This window comes from Rhodamnia argentea, chromosome 5, assembly GCF_020921035.1.
Source record: "Rhodamnia argentea isolate NSW1041297 chromosome 5, ASM2092103v1, whole genome shotgun sequence".
NCBI lineage: Eukaryota > Viridiplantae > Streptophyta > Magnoliopsida > Myrtales > Myrtaceae > Rhodamnia > Rhodamnia argentea.
The window spans coordinates 8,372,336-8,397,576 of record NC_063154.1 but is presented as its reverse complement, the minus strand read 5'-3'; the positions used below and the strand labels follow the sequence as shown (position 1 = coordinate 8,397,576).

Below are 25,241 nucleotides of genomic sequence, written 5' to 3'. Positions count from 1 at the left end.
TGCGGGCCACAATCATGCTAAAAAAGTGAACATATTAAAGTCGCACGCCCGTAGCAATTGGCAATAGTGGGATTATGTCCGTACATGTTTTCCTCTCTTGTTCCAACTGCCCTCATTTGACGATCGTGTTCGGCTAAAACCCTAAAAGTGCCCACGACACACACCTACCGACCAATCGAGTGCGATAGTGCGAAATCATCGTGCTCGTTGGGACCTCGTCCTTCTACAAGCCGCTTGATTTTTTTATTTTTTATTTTTTGGAATTATGAGGTGCTCTTGAGGTACTTCCAAATCTGCCCATCTTTTGAATCATAATTTTGTATCTTGCCGTCCATGAAATTCGTTCTTCCATTCTGCTTTATCCCGTTTACGCACTTGGCGAAGAGGAGCTGGGGGTGGTTTCGGTTCCGAGACCATGCGACGGTATCGAGATCGTCCACTCGAATTTCGACGTGCATCTAACTTGGTACTTAAACCACGAAATGCTCGGATCATATCATTCGATACTGTCATTCTAGAGAAAAGAATGAAGTTTCGAAATGCAAAGTCCATTATTGGACGGTCTTGGACCGTCTAGTTCCTTAGAATTGACTCGGTTGAAAGATGAGTTTACACGTGAATTGGGTGGCCGACACAAGTCATAAGGACCTTAGGAGGCTATATGATTTGGCTCGATCATTTTCTCGTTATTTAAGAGATAAAAAAAGAAGGGAAAAAAAAACAGTTTCCAACACGAAGAGTGGACCGCTTCTTTTGTTTTGCAGAAATTGAACGATGTGGAAGATATTTTTCAAAAGAATGATTGATGATGCCTCTTGAAATAATTAGTCGGTGAAAATTGTTTTCTTTGCCAACAATAATTTATAGCTAAATATTTTTATGAATGATGATAATATTTTTATTTATTTATTTTTGTAAATAATACGAATAAACCGGTCAATTTTGCGAAACAATCGAACCTTGAAAAATGGAAGACAACGTATGAACCAAGGGAAGGGTCAATGGTTCTGGTGCGCGGTCGACACACCACTAAGCCAGCCGCAAATGAAAGCACATGAAAATGGCCGGTCGTGCTTCGGTTTCCCACCGCACGCTTGATTGCAACTCGTTGCAAGGCAATTTCTCACTTCGGGTGAGCTCAATTTTCCCAAAATGCCCTTGCTGTCTCAGCCGGCCTCCGGCCGCGCTTGCGTACTCACACGCGTGGCGCTTGGAACGAAACCCATCAATCGGCGGTCGGCAAGAGGACCGGCGGTCGGCAAGAGGACGTTCTCTCTTACTAGTTACTAGGAATGGAGGAGAAAATACAGTTGTATTTGTTTTATGAGAGACGAAAAGCTTCCGTTGCTGAGCGCATTCTGAGGTAGAAAATTCATTTCCCCGGTCCATCGGTGAATGCATTTAGTTCGTACAAATCAGATTATATTCATAAGTCATGTCTGAAGCGCATTGGGGTGATCAAATTCACAAGCAGCAATGATCTGAACACTTCGAAAGTATAGTACATATAAAAATATGCTGACGGCAACAAGGAAATGACGGAGTAACTTGCTCAGGGCGATAATTACTTTCGTCTCCGGCTGGAGAAGATTTCCTCAATCTCGTATTTGATTTGATGGATTACAATAATTTGGGGACACGAGCCGGACATGGGCTTAACCAGATATTAATGTGGAAATGGATCAAGACTGATTTTGACCCTAGGGATGGCATTTTCGTTATAACGCTGAAATATTTGGGGTATATCTGTCATCACGCCACTGAACAGCGCCTTAAAACCATCACGAACTCAATCGCTCCCCATCACACTCCGCTCCGAAAGGACCAACGCAACACAAAACGCCGGAAATTCTCAACAGAAAAACGGAACCAACACCCACGTCAACCATGCACTCCCAGCCATCTCTCCGCCTCCTCCTCCCCGTCCTCCTCCTCACGCTCTTCCTCTCCCACCTACGACCGGTCCCGGCCGCCGGATCCCCCGCCCCCGCCCCCGCCGACGGCTCCGATTTCATCCGCGCCAGCTGCAACGTCACCCTCTACCCGGACGTCTGCTACGCCACCCTCGCCCGCTACGCCGCCTCCGTCCACCGCGACCCGGCCCGCCTCGCCCGGGCAGCCATCGCGGTGAGCCTGGCGAGGGCCCGGCGCGCGGCCGAGTACGTGTCCGGCATCTCGCGGGAGGCCGACTACGGGGCGGACCGGCGGGCGGCGGCGGCGCTGCACGACTGCTTCGAGAACTTCGGGGACGCGGCAGACGAGATGCGGGGCTCGCTGAAGCAGATGCGGCAGCTCGGGGCGGCGGGGAGCGGGGAGGAGTCGTTCCGGTTCCAGATGAGCAACGTGCAGACGTGGATGAGCGCGGCGCTGACGGATGAGGAGACGTGCACGGACGGCTTCGTGGACGTGGCGGACGGGCCGGTGAAGTCCGGGGTGTGCGGCCGGGCCGGGGCGGTGAAGAAGGTGACGAGCAACGCCTTGGCCCTGGTCAACAGCTACGTGAACAAGCAGGCTGGCCCTTGATGGGTCAGGCGCGGAGAAGCAGTGTGTGAACTGAACTTGTCTTTTTCTTTTGCTTTTTCTTTCGCTTTTTCCTTCTGTCAAGGCGTTGTGACTGGTAAGACGAATTAGGTTAAGTGGTTAACTGGTTTTTTTTTTTTATTATTATTATTATGTAACGAAGCTACGCTTTGTTTCCCGACCAAGAATATGTAATCCGACACTGACCGATGTTTAATGTTTAATTGAGTGATATAGCTGAATTAAAAAAAAATCGGCATGCTGATTTTCATTTTTTTTCCCTTTAGTAGTTCGGATGCCCGGGATTTTCGATCGCCCGATTAATCGTAATTTGGATGCAGTAATTCTCCGATCTCGAGCAAATTATGTAGTGACGAGAAGTTATTACATAAACTTAGACAAAGGGTGACGGTATCGGTCTACACAGTAAACTAAGTCTACGTAATATTTTTCGATAGGGACTGATGGGCCAAGCACACACTAGTAGACGAGATGATTTGAATAAGAACTGAAAAGATAAGAACGCTATTTACTTTCGTAGACTTTGATGGGTATTCCTTTTTATCTCTCCGACGTAAATGAAAGGAAAGCCAGCCAAAGAAATAATTTGTACTTGCCTAACATGTCGGATGCGCGTGCGTGTCCTATTGCAATTAAGGTTGTGGCCTTGTCATATGATTCGGGATCCGTTTCTTTCGCGTGAAAAATAAATGATTTGTGAAATATTTTTTTTAAATAATTGGTTATATTAGATGGCATAATTAGCCAACATAAAAAATTCTATTACCGTCAATAACTTCCGCTTAAACATTTCTAGTGTCGATGAAGTTATTTTCTGTTCAAAAGCGACCGATCAGCACAATTATCACCATCAATCGACTATGTTTTATCCTTTCACACGCGCGCGCGTGCCCAGGAAAGACTTATCTGTGCTCGCCTTTAAGAGCGCATCCCTGCAACGTAGTTTGGATATTACACTAGGCTCGCGTATCCATTTCTATACATGGTGTGTCAAGTTTTCTACTTTATAAAATTGCGATTCACATATCTATACGTGGTATTCTTGGGTTGTTGCATAAGGATTAAAATCGCGCCCGGATATCCCTGCAAAATTTGGTCTAATCCACGAGATTGGACGAGTGATTGAGCGCTAATTTTGGACGCAGCAAAATGGATTTCCAAATCACAACATATTAACTAATGAAAATTTGAGGATCACACTCACTATCCTATAGGCAAAAGTTTCACCTGATGCATGTGAACGAGACGGTGTACGGTTCATAATCGTATATGTACATAGAATCAAACTTTGAGAATTTGAAACGTCATTTCATTACTACTTTTATTCGACATGTCTTTTCGTTACTAGGATTAGTTTTAAACTTTGCTCTGGTGCAGGTGGAAGATATGCACCCGTTATAATCCAGCGGCAACATATGTGTATATTCATGCAAGAGAAATTCAGTATACTATGCACTTTGGAAATCTCAAATTGGCTGTATCACTACTCTTGTACCTGTGTTTCTAATTTACTCTTGAATCAACCTCTTTCGCTTATCCTACACGACAACATAATATGACTTCTCTTATTAGGTTTGACATATTACATCACTTATTAATGATTCTATTTCGGGTAGGTAGTTTTGTTGATGAAACTCAATCTATCTCGAGGGGAACTTTCGTTGTGACTTTAGTTTTCATGTCGCTAGACTAAAAATGAAGGCAAAAAAAAAAGAAAAAAAGAAAGAAGTGGCCGGTTCTCGGTAGACCCTGGAACAAAGTATGGTTTTAGAGTATACATGGTAGGTTCCAGGTTTTAAAAATTGTGAATCGATCTCGATAGGGTAGGTTGTAGGTGGAACACAAAACTACCCTAGGATCGCTCACCGATACTGATAAGCATTCGTCCTTATTCCTGATTGAGAGATGAAGGTGAATGTTCGTCGTTTATCAAAATCAAACAGAAACAAAGTGGATTCCTGCATAAACTAAAGATGCGTCGGGGAAGGAGCACGTTTTTGTGAAGATTATTTGTAAAATGAAGGAGCAAGTTTTTGTGACAAAAGCCAAAACGCACTTCGGTCGCTACTGATGATGTCTGCGGTAGAGACTTACCTGTCGTAAACAGAGATACGACGTCGAGAAAATAATTAAGACAGGGGAAGGAGGGTCTAGGCCCCGCGTTAATAACAAGGTCGTTTATTATGGTTGAATTGGGTAACTACCTTTTTGTGCTTGTATTATTTTTTTAATTAGTTGTTTAAAATAAGGGTGTGCATCGGTCCCGATTCAACCTCGCAACTGGATGGGACCGAACCAGCCGATTTTGGGTTGTTCCCGCAAAATCGATCCGGTTCCCAATTCCTAATTTTTGGAGCTTTTGAAAAAGAAAATAAAACATCTATAAAAAAAAAAAAACACAACACTATTGGTTTCCGGGATAACTAGGGAATTGGACCTGGACTAACCGATCTAGTCCCACCTTGTTCTAGGGTCGGTTCCCCATTCCACGGATTAGGAACTGATCCTGTCCAGTCCGGTTCCTAGTTCCAAGATGGGAATCAACCATGTCCGGTCCATTTCTCGATTTCTGGATAAGAACCGACCCACTCTGAAACTAATCTCCCCTAATTTAAAAAGACCATGATTGTTGGTGTGGCAAAATTACGCCCACGTTTGATTTCAGCACGATACAACACGGTTTATTCAAACCACAGAACTGAACAAAAATCCTGCAAACGATCTGGGAAACAAGACTAACTAAAAAGATCCTGATTCTTTGTACTGTGGAGTAATATTTGTCCGTGTGAAATGCTGTGCTTATTTAATTTGATAGAGGATTTTTGCAAAGAAAAGAGAAAGAATAATAGAATTATTATGTGAATTCATTTGTTTGACAAATTGTTGAGACAGGACAGGACGGTTCCAGGCTCGACTCTATGACTATGAGAATGCGTTATTATTGCACTTCATGCTCTTTTTATTAAACGAATTTAGGCTATAATAATCACGTGCATTTTTCTTTGGATTAGTACCACGAAAAATCTCAAACTGGTATACTTGTGACAAATTTATCCAAAACTATTTTTTTTATCATGAAAAATCTCAAACTGGTATACATGTGATAAATTTACTCCAAACTATTTTTTAACCATAAAAAACTCTAAACTAGCATACTTGTGACGAATTTACACTAAGTTAATTTTTTTTATCACAAAAAATCTCAAACTGGTATATCGGTGACAAATTTCCCCTTCGTTAAATTAGATTACTACTACAAAATTTTTTAAATTAATATACATGTGACAAACATAGGGTAAAACCCCTAAACTAGTACACTTATGAACCGGCATGTGTCATCTAACTCAGCAATTTAACTGTTACATTTAACGAAAATTAACGAATGGTAAATCTGTCACAGGTGGACCAGTTTAGGGTAGATTTATCACAATTGTACTAGTTTGGATTTTTTGTAATTAAAAAAATAGTTTGGGGTAAATTTATCACAGACGTACCAATTTAAGATTTTTCGTGGTATTAACCCTTTTTCTTTTGATTTTTGCCACCTAAAAAAGAGGACATTCGGAGGCAATTCATACTAATTAATTAGCACGTGTCAGAGTGGAAGAATATTCAACTGGAGAGGATAGATTTCATAAAAAAATAAAAAAATAAAAAAATGAGAGAAAAGGAAAATTAAAGATAACAATTTGTAAGGAATCATGATATATGTGAAAGAAACAATATTAAAGTTGTCCTTTCAATTAATTTTCACTAAAAATCGCTAACGTGACGATCCCGTCATCACCGGCTATCTTACATGATTCGCCGCTAAGTTGGCAGCTTCCGGTGAAAATTGGTTAGAAGTACTTTATTTAAATTTAACGTAAAGATTTATGATTAAATTGATATAATTAAAAAGTTCAACTGAATTGATGTTCACACAATCGATTTAAGGTTGATTGGATAATTTTCCCATAAAAAAGGTGATTTATTTTCTTATATATGAATTAGTTTCAAATATATGAATTGATACCATTTGTCTATTCGATTGATTGGGAATTTAAACTAAAAAATAACCTAATATTGCAGAGAAAATTAAGTGAAGTACGATCGATACAGAACGTGGAAAGGCGTCTAATTAACTTCCGCACCTTAGACCTACCACCGACCTAAAGTGTTCGAAATAATATCTTCTAATTAGTTGACAAACGTGATTTAGGTAAAATTCATTCAATGTGATTTTTCATCTAAGGACTACAATTTTGAATTAGATCCTTCAACATGATATGTGAACTACAATTTTTTTTTTCCTTTCTAGCAGAGATGTGTTTATCCAATGCGTTAGCGATTTTCGGCCAATATTTGCCAGAATGACTAAATTGGCAAATCGTCAAAAAGTTTGAAACTAAATTGGCTAGGTTAAAAGATTTATGACTGAATTTGACATTCATACAATTGATTTATAATTTATTTTTTTGGGTAATTTGCCCCCGACACGGGCATCGTGAAACGAGTCATTTCATTTGATTTCATTTCATTGTTAATGTCAAAATAAGCCAAAACATAATGAGAGCGACCCAAGAATTATTATGCATGGACAAGCGTTTTGGCTTTTTCCCAAGACAGACTTAAGTTTCGTAATCTATTGGATGAAGAGACAGAGAAGCAACACGCGAGCATGAAGAGCGACTGTTTTGCTACAAGATGGTAGAGGAGGAACAGCTAAGATGAGCATATCGACACATGAGGGTCATTGTCCATGTCTTCGCCAGGAAAACATACAACTGATAGTATAAAATGGCGAAGATCTCAAATCATTGGCGTCGCCTCCTGAATACCGGGGTCCCGAGAAATCGGCAGTATGTCTATGCTTTCTAGCCGTATCCCGAAATTCTATATCGCGCGATGATCATCAGGGAAAAATTTCTAGGATGAAGAGCAAAGATCAAACGTAGTGTGAAGATCTTAGACAGGGATAGCAATTCTCATGAGAGCACGGCTTCAACACAACTACGAATTTTACCGAGAGAAACTCGTACAAAAAAAACGTAGACTTACACGAAGTAGACGTATGGAGCGAGACCTTTAAAATCATAAAGATCCAATGAGCCCACAGCCGACACTGGCTTGGCTTGAAAAATTTCCTACGTGATTTTCTTGATATGGTCGGGCTTGGACAACAAATTAATCCAGGGCTAAGGGCCTGCCCATTGATCACCCTTATGCTTCTTTCGTAAAACTTAGGCTCCGTTTATTTCGTAAAAAAATAAAGCGAATCTCGAAAATAATTTTCGGTATGGAAAATCGGATTTGGTTTTTCCTCCCTGTACTCCTTTCAATAATTTTTACTGTTATTATTATTTTTATTTATTATTTTTTCCTCTTCTTCGGCCGGTCGCCGGCCATGACGATTGGCTAGCAATGGGCCGTAGGCGAGCTCGAGCCTCGCCATAGGCCGACAAGCTTGACCTCGCCCAACTCGCCGGATTTGGCTCTGACTTTTTCAGCTAAAAGGGCGTACATCGTTGACCGAATAAAATTTTGCAGATAATGAGGTTGCATGAACACTTTTCACGTGAAAAAAGCAACAGGAAATCAAACGAGATTCCTGGACTCCAGGATGCTCAACACTAGTTTCCCAAAGAAACACAAATGCTCCGGTTAACATCCAGTAAAGTAAGATTAACAAACCTAAACGCTCTTTTTATAAATAAAGTGAAGTTGGGAGAGCATAGAGGCGTCAGATGGCTTATTTTGACCAGAAATTGATCCGGCCGTCCTCCATAGAATGATTGACACGAACATGGCATATTTTTGAATATTTTTGAGTTTATTATTATTTGACCTCCTTTTTCTTTTTCTTTTTTTTTAATATGGTTAAGGGCCGATTGGGGGCCGCTAACCGAGGCCCGACGACCTGTGCCGGTCATTGGACGAGGGCCTCAAGCCGCTGGTGAGAGCTGTGAACCCTTGACCAGATTTCAATGAGGGCTATCAACCTTCGCCAACCGCGGCGAGGGTCATGGCTCTCGTTCAAAGCTGGGCGAGGGTAGCGACCCTTGTTCAAAGTTAAGCAAGGGCCTGCAAGCTTGGCAAGTGGCCGGCGGGAGTCATCGGGCCATAGCCAATTGTTGGCAGTCCCTTGTTGGCTCTCAACAATAAACAAAAAACATAAATTCAAAAAGATTAAATATTTAAAAATATTTTATGTTGGCCTCGATCGTACCACGTAGGACGTCGGTAATTTCTGGTCAAAATTAATCAAAATGATTACATTGACAAATTGTTAAATGGTTTAGGACTCAATTGGCTACAATGCAAAATGTTTAGGACTATCAAGACAACATTCCCTTCATAAATCATATAGAACGCACATTGAAGGTAACTAAATCCAGAAGTGTGTTGAACTAAACCGCTCAAACATGTAGTGCATGTCAGGATTTCCCCAACCCGTCGGCCCTCGAAAGAAGACCGTGAAGCCGAAGAAGCCGAAGCCTTCAACTCGCCATCGATTTTCTTTGCTAGGGTTGTCTTCCCTTTTCTCTCTCACTATGTTTTGAGAGTTTGTGATTATGAATAATCTTTTATAGCTAATCTTGGATAAATGTATAGACTAGTTCGGCCATTCGTTCAATTGGCCACTAATGAGGATGTTACGTGACGTGACTTCTCAAACTCTTTGAGATTAGGTCACTTTTCTCTCCCGATTTAGATTGTGGTCTACATCGAGGGATTTTATTCTCCCGATCTAAATCTAGATATAGATTTGGGAATTCCTTACATATATCTTATATATATTCTTTCAACATACCGATGTTAGTGTTACTGCTCGGCGATGGTGGTGGGGACGTCGAACGTAGATGCACACCACAAGCCGTTGCAATTGGTGCGAGAGCTCTCGATGTGTGGTCGCCACTGACTTTGGTGATTGACTATCGAAATTTTATGGTGGCGGATCTATTTTTAGAGGATGAGAGTGAATTTCTACTTGCAGAATATGCTTTGTTATTTGATTTCTAGTATTTTTTTTTTAAAGTTATTTGGGAGCTTAAAAGCATTCTATGTAATTGTCTCAATTAATGTGGATGAACACTGGATTTCCTCTATTAAGGGATGGAGGCCAACATGGCCCTATTTGTCAAATGTGCAAGAATAAGCCGGGATGGCATTTTCGTTATAATGCGCAAATAGGCGGGGTTTATCTGTCATCAGGCCACAAAACAAAGCCTTTAAAACCTTCACAAGCTCGATCGCTCCATCACGCGCTCCGTTCCGAAGGACCATCGCAACACAAAACGCCCAACAGAAAGGAAAACCAACACCAGTCAGCAAACACGCCCACCAGCCATGCACGCCCAACCATCGCTCCGCCTCCTCCTTCTCACGCTCTTCCTCTCCCACCTACAACGGGTCCCAGCCGCCGGATCCCCCACGCCCGCTCCCACGCCTGCTGACGGCTTGAATTTCATCCGTTCCAGCTGCAACGTCACGCTGTACCCTGACGTCTGCTACGCCACCCTCGCCCGCTACGCAGCCTCCGTGCACCGCGACCCTGCCCGCCTCACTCGGGCCGCTATCGCCGTGAGCCTGGCGGGGGCCCAGCACGCGGCCAAATACGTGTCCAACCTCTCGCGGGAGGCCGACCACGGAGCCGACCAGCGCGCGGCGGCGGCGCTGCACGACTGCTTTGAGAATTTCGGGGTTGCGGCGGACAAGATGCGGGACTCGCTGACGCAGATGCACCATCTCGGGGCGGCAGGGAGTGGGGAGCAGTCGTTCCGGTTCCAGATGAGCAACGTGCAGACGTGGATGAGCGCGGCGCTGACGCACGAGGAGACGTGCACGGACGGGTTCGAGGACGTGGCCGATGGGCCGGTAAAGTCCGGCGTGTCCAGCCGGGCCAGGACGGTGAAGAAGGTGACGAGCAACGCCTTGGCCCTGGTCAACAGCTACGTGAACAAGCAGGCTGGCCCTTGATGAGCCAGACGAGGACAAGAGAGTGTGAATTTGCCTTTCTTTTTTGCTTTTTCTTCTTCTTTCTTTCTTTGTCCTGCTTCTTCAAGTTATTGTATGATTGAGTGAGAGAGCTAAATTGTAAATTTTCGGCGTGCTGGTTTTCGGTTTTTTCCCTTAGCAGTTCGAATGCCCGGGATTTTCGATTGGCCCGATTAATCCTAATCGAATGCGATAATTCTCCGATATCACACAAATTATGTAGTAACGAAAAGTTATTATATAAACTTAGCCCATGGATACGTGGGCATTAGTCTATACAATTACAAACCAAGTCTAACGTAATAATTTTCGATAGCAACTAATGGGGCGAAGCACGTATAAACGTACTTCTGGATGCATACATGTGATGATTCGAATCCCCTCCTAACACTCTTTTGATTGGTGGTTTACACAATAATTGTGCACGACAGACATATTTCTGGCTTGTACACCACTAATCAGAGATATTAATGAGGAACAATGGGATATAATCATACTTGACAAACCATTATGTTGAAATGTGAGATTGGTTGCTTCGCTTTTTTTTTCCTTCTTTTGTTAGAAGAAACGATCAGCATTGCCCATCTTTAGTGGTTCAACTTGCATATTAAATTTGGGATTTTTAAACACTTTTAAGCATCTAAAAAACTATATATTTCATTTCGATATTAGATATGGTTAATGATACCAGAGGCATTGATTAGTAAGATCGATAGATTTAGGAAAATTTACAGAAAAAAGATTACCTTTGCACGAAATTGCTTTGAATTTTCGTATTGTTAGGATGGTCGACTTTCCATCTATTTTTCTATATGCACTTGCCTAACATGTTGGCGGCGCATGTATATCCTATTTAGAATAGTCAAACAGGTGGGTTGGGTAGGGTTTAGATCAGGTCAAAAATAGTCCAACTCAAGTAGACCCATTTGTCTTATTTTGATTCGTTTCTATCCAATACAAATCTAGTAACTCATATCCAATCAAACACATACCAATCTCATACTCGAACTGATCAACATTACTAAAACATTTTCTTGTTTAATCAAATTTAGGAAAACTCATACCCAAATTGAGATGAGGGTGCGGAGTGAGCGAGCGCGAGATCGAGCAAGGGCAAGAGAGAACGAAGTGAGAGAGTCATAAAGACGGGCTGGATATAAATAAGCTGTGTAACCCATTTACGATCCATTTAACATGCTTGGTATGTTTGAATCCATTCATTGAATATAACTAACTTATATAACAACTCATCCTCTTATATGTGAGTGAAGAAATCAATTTATGACTCATTTTGACAGGTCTAGTCTCGTTGCAATTGAGGTCATGAACCCATGGGGGCAACCGGCTTGCGGATGATCACCGTCACTCGACCTTAGGAGAGAACTGGCAGAGCAACCTCGTGCTAATCATTCAAGCTCTCGCCAATTAGGATGCGGGGTTCTTTGTCCCTAAATTGCTCTCTTGCAACTTTTAAGGAATTGACTGAGCGATTAAGCGTTTAACTAATGAAAGCAACTAATACTTCGTTTACCAAAATCGAACAGAAACGATGTGGATTTCCGCACGAAATAAAGATTGCGTCGGGTCCGAAGTCCCACCCAATTAAGGTGGAAAAACACAAATGAAGATGATAGAAGGAGCTCCTTTTTTTTTTTTTTTTTGTAATGGTATCTGCCGTAGGGATTACCTGTCGCACGCAGAGATACAACTGCTAAAGAATCGGATTCAATAAATTATGGAGAATATTCGCCCTTGTGAAATGTGGGTGTATTATTTAATACTTCTTTTTTTTTTTTTGGGCAATGAAGAGAGCAAGAATAATAATAATTTTATGCGTAGTACAAGCATTTCAAAAAGTTTATTATAAAATGAAAGGAGGGTCTTAGGCCCCACGTTCATAACAATGATTTTTTTTTTTTACGAAATAACAATGGGGTTAGCTTCTGTTTTTTTAAAAATAATATCCTTCATTAGTTAGCTATTTAAAAGAATCGTGGTTTTTGTTTTTTTTTTTTTGGTTCTATTCTATCTCCGACTCTCCTATCTGACTTTTGTGCTGTCTCTTTACAGAGCACGGAAGTCGAATCCCGCACCTGTGATACTAGAGTCCTCGCCCCCATCAATGTTTTTGTAAGTAAGGCTGCATGCCTATTAGCATGCACAATTATGCACTCTTTTGATTTTCGGCACAATGCACTATGATTTGTGCGGATGACAGAGCTACGAAAACAAGACCAACTAAAAAGATTTGTTTTCTAATCTGTCCGTGTGAAATGTGGGTAGATGTTTAAGAGAGAACGTTTGCAATCAGAAGAGCAAGAACAATAAATTTATCATGCGAACTCATTTATTTAACGACCAATTATTGAGAGGACAGGAGGGTCCAGGCCCGACTCTTCATGACTCTTTTTATTAAAAAAGCTTAGGACAATAATTCCGACCAAAAAATAAAAAGAAACTTAGGACAATAATGATAAGCTTTTTCTTTACCTTTTGCCACCTAAAGAAAGAGGATATTCCGCGGGAATTCACTCTAATGAATTAGCACCTGTCTGAGTGGAGACTATTCAACCGGGGAGGATCGATTTGAAAAGAAAAGAAAAAGACAAAGATATTTTTCTATCTGATATCACCTGTGTATTCAACCGATTGTGGAGACAAAACTAAAATATGAATACCGCCAAAGCTCGATATTGCCTGAAATTGAGGGTTTGTTTGTCCCACGAAAATAGTCACTATAAACATATTTTCCTAAAAATGATTATATATGCCATGCAGAAAAATTAGTTCGTGAAATTATTTTTCAAACAACAATTTATATCCCAACGTTTTCATTGATAATGAAAAAATTAATAATTTTTCTAAGCAATATGGGTAATCATTTTTAAAAAAATATTTTCTAAATTATTACCGTCATGTTTAACAGGCGCACCCTAAGGGAAAATTATTTAGGAAGTCCTAAATATATTGCACTTATGTCAATTTAGTCCTCAACCTTTTAATTATGCCAATTCAATCTTAAATCTTTTGATAAGTTATCAATATAGGGAGTGCTTGGTGTGGCTTTGAAAATGAGTTTTGAGCAAATGCAAATGCCTTTGGCCTAAGTGATTTTGGGAAAATGTAAATGTTATTTGGTAAAAAACCATTTGAAATGCAACTTTAGGTTAAGTAGCGTTTGGTAAAAAAAAAATTGCAAAGGGCTTTGGTTGCATATTTTTTTTTATTAATAAACCATTCATCGGCCGGCGAGTTGGATTTGGCACGGCCTTCAACTAGGGTTGCCAGAGGTCGCCTAACCCCGGATGACGAGACCTAATGTCGTGCGACCCACGCGACCGTCGTCGGGGTGTCAACACTAGCCAGCCCTCTTTGGTATCGCGCGATTCAGGCGGCTCTCGCCGACCCTTCGCAGCTCTTATTCAAAATGTCTTGAACCTATTGTACTTTTGCCAATTCAATCCTAAACATTTTCATTGTACTAATTGAGCCATAAACTTCATTGTACCAAGTGAGTCCTTAATTATTTACTTTTTTCCAATTAAGTCCATCCCATCAATTATAGGTGAAAATTGCATACATGGACACTGGCCATCCTAAGTGGTACGACCAACAACGACGTAAAGATTTTTTAAAAATATTTTATTTTTTAATTTTTTATTAATTTTTCTATTCATTCATGTTTTCGTTTTTGTTCTTGTATTCTCTTTTCCTTCTTGTTTTTTTTTTTAACTATGGCCATGAGGATCACTTGCCCTCATCGGCCACTATTTAAGGGTTGTCGGCCGTAGGTGAGATCACTTTAACCAAATCTAGGCGAGGCCGATCGAGGGTGTCATGGCCCTCGCCCACGCTTAGCAATTTCCGGCCAAAATTGATCTGAATAAATTCATTGGCAAAACATAATAAAGTTTAGGATCGAATTGACAAAAATTGTAAAAAGTTTATGGTTTTTTGCACTATTTTCCCTAAAATTGACACAAATGTAATATATTAAGACTTTTTTGGTAATTTTTCCCGTCCTAAGTGAAGTACTCTCGATAAAGAGCATGGAAAGCCGTCTATCAACTTTCCCACCCGGACCTGCCCCCAACCTAAACGCTTCGGCATAATGTGTCTAATATTTCGAGCATTGCTCGTTAGTTAACGAACGTGATTTAAGTGACATTCATATAACATGTTATTCCATCTATCTAAGGATTAAAATTTCGAGTTAGATCCTTCAACATGATATGGGAACGACATTCTTACTTTTGGGCAGAGATGTGTTCCCCTCCACCAACGCAACCATACAAGAGCCGGACAACATGAGCAACCAGAAATGAGTCAGTGGTGTTAGATAGAGATCGTGTCATTTCATGTTGCTGTGAACGCCATAATTAGCAAAAATAGAATGTTAGCGACCCAAGAATCATCACGAGATCCTTAATTGTTGGTGTTGTCCACTGGACATTTGGGTCACCAATGATGGCATGTCTCGACCCGACAAATCAACAATATGTCGGGAAAAGTACAAAAAAAAAAGTTCTAAACATATTACATTGGTATAAATTCAATTATAAATATTTTATTTGGATCAATTTACTCCTAAACATTTAACATTGATACCAATTCACTCCATCCTGCCAAATTTGACCGTAAATCGCTGACATGGACGCTGACCATCTTTCGTTGCACAGTCAGCACTAACATGTACATTTTCACTCGAACGAGCACACCCAAAGTTTAGGAAGCAACTTTATCAGGACGTTAATAGAAGTAAGCACACATATGAAGCAAAAGCACATCTTGATTTGCATACCGGTTGAAATTGCATCAACTGATATTGCCACTGTCATTTTATTCTGATGCCGGAATTATGTCGACATTTCATAGTCGGACAATGCTCTTGGCCGAAGGAAGTGCAAAAAGATTTCATACACTGTGAAGGTGCACCACACTCACAAAACTGTATACACTAATGCAGGGTCTGTAAAATCTTGATGTAGCGGAAGCAGATCTATGTAACGACAGTCGGGCCACATCGCCCGGTAAATTCCTCCATTTTTTGAAAGCTTGAGAATAGCTTTCACCTACAATTAAATCCATCAACATCAGCCCGAGGAAAAACGGCTTGACTATGGCCAGGAAAACTCTAAACTCAGATAGGCTTACAAGAGGAGCCAATGCTTCCTGAGACTCTCTCCCGGTTTTTGCTCGATCCTTCTCATACTGCTCTACGTAAAGACGAATGGTTGCACCTTCTGAGCCTGTTCCTGAGAGGCGAAAAACCTGTACCATTTTTACAGGGCCAAAGGAATGTTGACATGTTAGTTGTATCCCTGTCAGTTTCACATTCTATGAAAAAGATAAAAGGAGGAGCAAGCGACAAAGAGGACACGATTCAAAGATAAAACCAGCATTTGCCATTGTAAAGCAATACACGCAACAGAAACAACACAGTAAAGATTGTTGGTCACTCCTGCACAAAACTTGATCCTGCTTTTATCCAACTCTCTCTATCCAAGATACTCATGGTTAAGTAATCTGCTATAAGTGCATTGCGAAAAAAGCTTTGTCTATCATGTTATCAGAGCCCTCATCCAGATAACCACCACCATATAAATTAATATGGACATTAAGCTCGCATCAACGAATGCCCACGCACCTGCTCTTCCCACTAAATCTACTGCATCTGTGGGTTTGACTACCTCCTGTGGAATATGAACTCATAAGAAAAATTCTAAAACCTTTGATCCAACTTCACATTTTCCTAAATTAGTTTCTAGAGCAGATGATGTCAAATTTGGACATTCTTCTTGGCCTGCCAAGAAGACTTTTTCCTCTTCTTTACTCCACTTATTCCAATATGCAATATGAAAATGCCGTCCCAAGAAACTAGGTTCTTCGTCATCAGTGAGCTAACGAAACGTATGACTCACATATGCATAGCCAAGTCCACTCTTGAATCTGGTCGATAGCACTAAGGCAGCATAAGAGGTGAGCACTTACAAGTCGTGAACCATCGTCAAACAAGTATCAAATACCTTGCTGCTTAGAAATGGAACCATCAACAGGATCCTTATATTCAAATTCATCAGCATGAACAACATTTGGTACATCAGGACGTATCCCCTTGACAATCCTGCAGATTCCAACGAGCATATATGTTAATTGCTATGTATATACATGCATGTTTTACATAATGAAAGTCCTCAGTAGCAGCACTTGCTCGTATCGACGATACATAAGTAAGCAAGGCAGAACCAATACACAATTTCTCTCCGCTATTTATTAATTTTTTTTCAGTGAAAATATGCTCGCCCATTTGTAATATTCCGCCGATAAAGAACAGCCTCATTTTTTACTCGCGTTTTTAACCTAAAGAATACTCTATGCTGCTCTGCCTGGTAAGGCTCCGTGTGCATAATGATAGCCACCTACATAATACTTATGTATCATCAAGAGTGGGGACATCTCTCCTTTCTCTTTATAAAGAGAGTCTGCAAGTCCAACAAAATATTTATGTATTACTCAAGAGTGGGGACATCTCTCCTTTCTCTCTTTATACAGATGAATCTGCAAGTCCAATGAAAATTATCAAAGAAATGTAAAAGATATTGTCCATAAATAGTCATCCCACACTTCATAGAAGCGCAAAGATCAAACATAGTGTGGAGATCTTAGGCAGGGATAGCAACTCTTGACACGACCTGAAAAAACATGAATTCACTTAAGAGGAAACTGGACACAACAAGATTCAATGCAATCAACTCTAACTGACACGAAGTAAACATTTTCATACATTATTCTTAGGAAAATTTTTTATCATAATGAAACCTCCTAGTGATAGCACGAAATCGAATAAAAATGACAATACACAACAAATTGTCAACTCTAAAACTTAGGCATCAGAATTTACGCTGTCAGAAAAATCTTGCCATTAAGATTGTGAGAATAAGACATAAATGCATATCCAAACCCAATGCAACAAAGCAATGAAATAAAAGTGAGCATTTGTTAGTCGATATTACTTGCACCAAGTCATGATGCTGACACTGTAAACATATGGAGTGCAGCCTCTAAAACAATGTAAAGTATAAGGAATAAGAAAAAGAAAAAGTGGAAATTTCAAAGAGAAGCTGCAGTTCTCTACATGCGTTGAAAGAGAGAGATATTTGTCATTCAAACCCATATACCAGAGAAAAAATGCAGTGTTTCAGTCTAAACCTGATCATGGGCTTGGCATCTCACAGGCCCACTAGGCTGGCCAGAGCAACACGGACTCAAAGGGCACTTTTGGGCGGGCTTGGGCAATATTAGTTATAAAGACGGCCCACATGGGCCCATGGCATTACCGGCCTGGCTGGAAAATTTTTCTGCATAATTTCTTTGCTATGGGTGGGCTTGGGCAACAAATCAAGCCCGGGCTAAGGGCCCACCCATTGATCACCTCTATGTGTCACTCGATTTTGTGAAACTTACACATCTTTTTGGCTTGGGGATCACTGATCACTTATCCAAAGAAGAAAGGTGACTCAATATAAACTGTAACTTAATGAGCACAATTATCCAACAATTGGCTTGGAATAGTGCCATCTGCTGATAAACTAAGAGGCGCTCACATGTACTAATGCATGATAGAGTATCTATGAATAACCACCCATACCTGGCTACTCCCTTGAGACCGCCAGAAAAGTAGGGTATGGCTTCAACAGCATTTGCAGCAATGATAGCGACAGAATCCGATGGAGTAACAAAGAATCTACAGCACAAGAGAAACTATGACACCCATGCTAAAATCTCTAGGGAAAAAGGTACTGTAATTTAGCGTTACCTTTTACCGGTGATCATATTGCGATCTGCATCTCCATCAGCGGCAGCACCAAACTCGGGTGGTTTGTCTTCTGGAGTTGACTTTCCCAAACCCATCCATGCTACCAACTATTTTGCATAGGTTAAATTAGGATGTGGATGACCTCCTGCGAAATCCTCCTGCACACAACAAGCATCGATCTCTGACTCTTAAATACCTATAAGAACAGAAGGAAGACCTTTCAGCATTTATCTGTGCATGCAAGACCTCAGGTGTGCAGTTAAGCAGAGAGCTGTCATTAGCACCGAGCTCTTCCACAAATATACGCCTAGCATAAGCTCCTGCAACTCCATGTAGTGCATCATAGCTTTGAATAAGGCAGTAAAAGATTTTGGCTATTAGAATCGACCACAAATATCTATAAAAAAATATATTGTTATTCAAGGACAATGTAAAGCACTGTCTACTTACCTGAAAGTGAATTTTGGACATGAAAGCAATTTGCTAATCAACTGGAAGTCAAATATTGACTGGGGCATCCATAATGAATGGAAAATATATCATTAACCAGAATGAATGTTACCATTTGAGAACATAGACAAGCCCATTTTACAATAAAAGCAGATCAGAAGATAAAATGCAGAGTATATAAATAAGGGTCTTTTTGACCTAAAGCTTTTCTCAAGGATAATGATCTTTAAGATAAAAGGCAGAGAAAAATGGTCACATATACAAAAGAAACAAGACCCTTCCATAAAACAGCATCCTATCTAACATCTAAACAGAGAGGAGGTTACATAGGACAGAAATCTAGTGACATATAAATAGATCCAATAGGCATTCCAATCAACGAAGAGCGTACATCTGGAGGGGGAATATTCAAACATATTGTGCATAAACCACTGATGCCGGTCATTCTTAAGGCAAACAGGAAATGCTAAAGCTTGTTTTCTGCGAATATGACATTGAAGAGACATGAGTGAAGTAGCTAACAATAGCTTTCTAGGAGCATCACCCCCATCCTTCTGTGCAAATGTGAATGCATATACATAGTGCGACAATTTCATTCCAGCAAAAAGCAGCTTTCACCATAAATTGTTTATGCAGGGTTCTCACTTCATTAGTTTTACGTAATCCGCAGCTGAATCGAAGACTTCGACATCAAACGGCCCTTCAGGTCCAGTGAAGCTCGTGACACCAAAGCAGTAATGTCAACCTAGAATTCATTTCACCATCACTCAAGGAAATGAGAAGGAAGTATACTGCAAAAGCATTGTTTAAGCAAAAGAACAAAATTACACAAGGATGAGGATGAGAGATATTACATTAGGTAGGTCTTCCGCTATAAAATATTCCTTTATAGTTTTCGTATTCTCATAGATCTTATTAGTAATACTCTCAGGAGCACGTCCGCCATTTTCCATGTTATACTTGATCCCAAAGTCCTGCATAAATATGGACACAAGGTTACACATACCAGTAGCACTAGCAGGTGAGGTTTCCCCGAGTGTTCTTGTATGCGAATTTCCATGATGAACCTATCCCAAAAGTCATTTCTCATCCACTTTTTACTATCACGTTGATGATGACACCTTTATACTTCAAATTAAACTACAAACAGATTCAACCCCACCCAAACAAAAAGAGGGGGTTGGGGGGGGGGGGGGGGCATAAAAGGCAAAAAAAACAAAGAAAAAGCACAAATAGAGACACTTCCAGCTTGACCCTCCACTACAAGCTAATTTGTAATCTCCAATTTATTCTCAACTCAAAGCAGAAGTTTGAAGCTTTATAACCTCAAATTGCCACAGCAACACAAATCAGTGAGACACAATTTAGGAAATGGTCGGTAGTCCAACAGACAATCCAAACTAATAGTGTGCGATTACCCATTAAGGTTGCAATGTGGCATTTATGTAAAGGAAATATTCATCAAGCAACTTTTTTGAGGATTTTTAAGGCATGCATCCTCACTATCTTACGGCATTTTTCTAACTGAGCAACAAAACAATCCAACTACCACTTTCCAGCAAAATTAATAAGTTTCTCATTAATCAAGAGTAAGTTTCTCAATTAAAAATGGAAAGGCAAACATGAGCAAATCAGAAGCATTATCAAGGGCGATGCTACAACTACTGTAATTTTTGAAGAAGTAAATGTGAGGGAGCCAAGGATAACAGAGAGATTTCAATCCCAAAGATTACTTTTTACACAGAAGAAATTGAGCATCAGGTCCACTAAAATTCCATATTTAAAAGAAGGGGCACCCTTTTAAAAACTCCTATCATGTCCAAGCCAGGTGAAGGATAGTGAAATGAGACTCTTACAGAAAGGGGCGTGAAAGAAATCATTTGAGCTTCCGGTACCTTGTCAAAGGTTTCCAGCCAAAAGCTCAAGCTTTTTGATGGAGGAAGGAACATGTATATAAGGACCACTAATACCCCATAAGCAATGTGCGACTCTCAACAGATATGAAGAAGATACAAGCAAACCAACTTATACTACAAAAAAAATACTTCAGAAGGCCTTCAATCCTTATAAGACTATGCTGACATCAATTCGTAAGACCTATTACAAGCTTATGATCATCCAATTCAAAGGACATCATTCCAATAGATTTACAAAGATACTCAAGAGAACTTTATGTCAATTTCAGATCCAATATGACATGAAAACACTTGAGAATTCTTTCCGAACCATCGGCTAATAGCCAATCGACAAAAGAACCACAAAAACCAGCACTCACTCTATTGGTCCAAATTTTCTGCTCATCCACCATATTAGCTCCAAAACTAGAGTCTCATAAACGGTGTACAAAAGCAATAATTAGCTGTCTACTCCAATATTTCCTATTAATAAACAATTGCACCCTCAAGAACACCATTATTGGAAAACCTTTGTCATTGTATCATAGGAACATCACGAACCTGTCAAATCCAAATTAATGAGCTATGAAATACTCTTCATATTCTTATCCATTTGAAAGCCAGAATGGTTTACAATTGCTGCAAACCATTTCTTTTAGAATCATGAGCACGTAATAGTTGACTTGAAATAGTGAATACAACTTTGCGACCACGACTTTGATGATTCCTTTCGGGACATCAAAGTATAGTAGAAGAACAATGACAAATTTGACTAGGTGTTATTCATTTGTGAATGATCAATGAAAAATAAAACTATCAACTATATGTGGTGCAAACAAAATGACTTTTGTCTACAAGACAATCGATTAACTAATAATTGTCAGGTGTCCAAGCAGTAGTCTTTACTCCATCTCTCGGTTGAACAAATGTGGCTGAAGATTAATTGTCCCATGACTCCAATGGCAATACAGATAGCACAAACATGGCCATTAATGTTAAAAAGAAGCAAAAGAGAATTGCATAGAAAGCTTCAAGTACCTCATGGGGACCTCCTGGATTTTGGCTTGCTGTCAGAATAAATGCACCTGATGGCCTAGATCCCTGATATTAGCAAATTTCAGATACATCCTATAAATCAATATATTGTCAATTCTATGTGTATTATGTGTATGCATAATGTGTGTATCATCAGATGCTTTCACATGTTTGTATTAGCAAATGAGAATCGAGAGCATCAGATAACAAGATGCATACATCATGCCCAGTTCTCTCACGAATTACTGCTGATACAGCAGGAGTTGAGAGCAAACCATTCTGACCAACCCAAACACGTCTTACTCCATTCGCAGCAGTCATCTTTACTATGATCTGTCCATTTGTTTAGAGTCATCAGAAACAGTTCGTACGGCACAGGCAAACAATTATAAGCATGACATGGATAAATAAACATGTTTTTGTATACATACTACTCACACACGCCCACAAATGTACGTATAAAGGGTTGGCCCTATAAAAACTAGAAGACATAATGTTATTAAGATATTGAACTAGTTTAACTCAGAGTACTGGCAGATGAGATCCAAACCAGTAAAAAAAAGACCTACATAAGTGCATTTAAAATTTTACAGAGAAAATACACAGGCACCTAATTCCATCGGTGCATCTGCCGAGTTTTCTTCTTTCTTGGGAGTGTGTAAGGAAAAGAAGAGGAGATATGTGTATTGATGAAAAGTTGCTAAAAATGGTTTTCCAACTATTTGCACCATATGAGGATGTTCACATTGAAGTCATCAAAGTTTGCATTTCACTGTTTTCCGAGACATCAGAAAGAAAATATCTTACGACGTATACCACGATAACTTACCTGAATTGCATCTTTTGAATAATAGCGGCCATCTTCAGAAACAACAAGTGTGGCTCCTACATGAGTCGAGAAAGCTCATTATGATATTCATGTTAGACAAATAATTAACTAAAAGATCATGAAGAATGGAAAGATTGGTAGTCAGTAATCAACAGGAACCAACTCCCTTTCCCTGCTTTAAGGGCATCTTGATTGACGAAATGATGAGAATTGCGCTTGGACAAAATACATAAGAGTAGCCGGACAACTCTATAGTCATGCATAAACAAATGCCATGAAAGGAAAAAGGAAAATAATTCGAAGTCGACAGTATATGGTATTTAAGTACCTAATGATTAACATCATAGCAATTATTTGACCTTCACTAATCACCACATAATGACCATAAGAAATTCGCAACCAGAGACTTGCAATCACAGCTTCCAGGTTAAGAGAAAAGAAAGATAAGACACCTATAACATATATGTGTGGGTGAACAATACCCTCATTAATGTTTTTTTTTGCCCCACTAAAAGTGTAAGCTATTTAAAGTGCAAATCCTATTCGACTGTGGGCTCAAGGACCTCATATGCCATTAGTATAGCTAGATACTACTGTTACCGGACCTGATTTTGAAGAAATGGGCAGCAAAGCAGCAGAAGAGAATGTATTGACTTACAACGTTGCCATGAATTGAAAAGAACCCACCTCTTAACTTTTTCTGCTGAAAGGGCGTAGAACGTTGGCTGAACAAAATTTTCCAAATAATGAGGTTGCATGAACACCTTCACCTGATAAAGATACGGCAACATGAACAAAATTTTCCAAATAATGAGGTTGCATGAACACTTTCACCTGATAAAGATACGGCAACATGAAGTCAAGCGAGGTTTCATATTATCGTGCTCGATGTTCAGATATCATTCCTAGACTCCAGAATGCTCAAAACTAGTTTCACTAAGAAATACAAACGCTCCATTTAACATCCAATAAAATAAGATTAACAAACATGAAATCTTTTTTATAAATAAAGTGAAGTTGAGAGAGAATAGAGGTGTAAGTGGGCTTAGTGGCTGAAACCCACTTGAGCACACAAGATGAGCCAAGAGCTTATAGAGCCCAACGAGCAAGTTCTAAAAGGACCAACCTTAGGAACAACAGAACAAGGTTAAAAGCCATCAACTCATCCATGAGAATTCGATGTGGGACTTCAATACTACACCTCAACCCATTATACACTTGTGCTCATCTCTCACGAAAGCTTATGAACCCAAATGTCTGACTAGAAATTTGCAAGAAGACAATATCCAAGTCATTATGCTTGTATACATTACGTTTTCGACGTGAACTGTAACATGAAAAGGCATAAAGAATTGGAAGTTGTCGGTAATATTAGAATCCCTTCTTGTAATGACAATTAACGATGGTAAAGCCATGGCTTCTTTGCAGTCAAGTTGATTTAATATTACAAGTAGAGCGACTGGAATGTCTAGTTAATAAATCAAGCAAATCAGGAAGCATGTGTTTGCCATATTTAGTTCAGCAATGATGAGCATAATCAATCAATGGAGGAATATTACAACACGGCAACTACTTTAAAAAGAATGTAAGGAACGTAAAGATATGAGATAGGATGAAAGGAAAAACGAATTAGACAAGCAGAGGACCGCATCTTGAAAAAATAATGCAAAAGGAGGCTTCAATATGTCAGACTACCCATCAAAGTGCTAAGGTTGAAAACTTCCCATGTTGCAGAACGAGAATTATATGCTGCAGTTGCAGTTGACTGCTGGATAGATTGAGCAAATTGTAGCTGACAAGGTTGGATCTAGAACTAAATAGCTTAATTCTAAGGGAATTAAATTCACTGAGGTGGGGGAAAAAAAAAAGAACCCATAATGTGAACATTCCAAACAGACAAATTAGGCTTCCAACTTCGATTATAATCCTAACATCTCAGAAAGAAGCAGACTTGCCTACGAACTAAAAAGCCTATCAGCACAACTCAAAACTGTACATGATCTCGGGGATGAAAAACTGTTATATAGGTTTGAAATCCAACTGAAGTCTAGTTTCTTGGTGGCATTGGAGAAGTTTCTGAGTCAATTTGCTATAGCAAACCATACATGCTGAGGTGTATGAAAGAATTGCTCCATTGTCAATTGCGGTTACAAAGGCGACAATTCTTGGTATCAACTCCATGATCCCAACATAGCCAAAGTCTGCGCCTTTGTACGAATTCATCTCACCCTAGTCGCACATTTATTGATCACCGGTTCATTTTCTTTTTCTTTTTCCATTGCCGACCAGCAATTTGCTCATCACTTAATTAATACATCAACTCATCCAAATACTGTCATCTCGTGCTCTGCATCTGCAAGTGATCTAATCTAGTCCAATTACACAAACTAAGTCCAGGAACCATCATCAAGGACCAAAACCAGCTCGGATTCACAAATTTGAGAAAATTCAGAACACCCGGGCATTGCAAACAAAAAGGGAGCGAATCAAATCCAAGTATTGCAAATCCCAAAACCCAAGCTTTAACGGGAAAGACTCCCAAGACTGATCGAGCGAGAGAATCGAGGACCTTCTTACGTAGACCGGAAGTGCCGGGCTTCTGGCCAACGAAAGGCGCGGTTTCCACTCTGGACACCGTGAACGCCACCATGTTCGCTCCACCCGTTGCCGGTAATAACACATGCACGGAGAACGTCTG

The 25,241-nt window shown here is 40.0% G+C and overlaps 3 protein-coding genes across 3 annotated transcripts; 2 read left to right on the top strand and 1 right to left on the bottom strand.

The window, feature by feature from the left end:
• Window positions 1-1,816: 1,816 nt before the first annotated feature.
• Window positions 1,817-10,545, top strand: LOC115740074 (21 kDa protein-like). The gene is made up of 2 exons (XM_030673448.2): window positions 1,817-2,523; window positions 10,496-10,545. Exon 1 carries the CDS (start codon window positions 1,888-1,890, stop codon window positions 2,521-2,523), a length of 636 nt encoding a protein of 211 aa, XP_030529308.1. The 5' UTR covers window positions 1,817-1,887; the 3' UTR covers window positions 10,496-10,545.
• LOC115739957 (21 kDa protein-like) lies at window positions 1,845-10,500 on the top strand. Its single transcript, XM_030673276.2, has 2 exons — window positions 1,845-1,863; window positions 9,870-10,500. The coding sequence occupies exon 2, from the start codon at window positions 9,871-9,873 to the stop codon at window positions 10,498-10,500; it is 630 nt and encodes a 209-aa protein (XP_030529136.1). The 5' UTR covers window positions 1,845-1,863; window position 9,870.
• Window positions 10,546-15,458: 4,913 nt separating the features above from the next.
• On the bottom strand, window positions 15,459-25,193 carry LOC115739958 (phosphoglucomutase, cytoplasmic-like). The gene is made up of 14 exons (XM_048279050.1): window positions 25,113-25,193; window positions 23,231-23,313; window positions 23,144-23,148; window positions 22,544-22,599; window positions 21,934-22,047; window positions 21,718-21,780; window positions 19,639-19,758; window positions 19,444-19,529; window positions 18,552-18,731; window positions 18,167-18,262; window positions 17,532-17,579; window positions 16,545-16,642; window positions 15,673-15,773; window positions 15,459-15,590 (listed from the first exon to the last, which is right to left on the bottom strand). The coding sequence occupies exons 1-14, from the start codon at window positions 25,191-25,193 to the stop codon at window positions 15,459-15,461; spliced, it is 1,263 nt and encodes a 420-aa protein (XP_048135007.1).
• Between the last annotated feature and the right edge of the window lie 48 nt (window positions 25,194-25,241).

Excerpts from the sequence above, each read along its gene's own strand:
- LOC115739957 (XM_030673276.2), top strand. The coding sequence starts at position 9,871 with ATGCACGCCCAACCATCGCTCCGCCTCCTCCTTCTCACGCTCTTCCTC.
- LOC115740074 (XM_030673448.2), top strand. The coding sequence starts at position 1,888 with ATGCACTCCCAGCCATCTCTCCGCCTCCTCCTCCCCGTCCTCCTCCTC.
- LOC115739958 (XM_048279050.1), bottom strand. The coding sequence starts at position 25,193 with ATGGTGGCGTTCACGGTGTCCAGAGTGGAAACCGCGCCTTTCGTTGGC. Across the intron at positions 18,732-19,443 it reads TCGATTCAGCTGCGGATTAC|ATATTTGTGGTCGATTCTAA; the intron begins GTAAAACTAATG and ends ATTTTTTTATAG. Across the intron at positions 18,263-18,551 it reads GCACAGATAAATGCTGAAAG|ATTCTTTGTTACTCCATCGG; the intron begins GTCTTCCTTCTG and ends CTTGTGCTGTAG.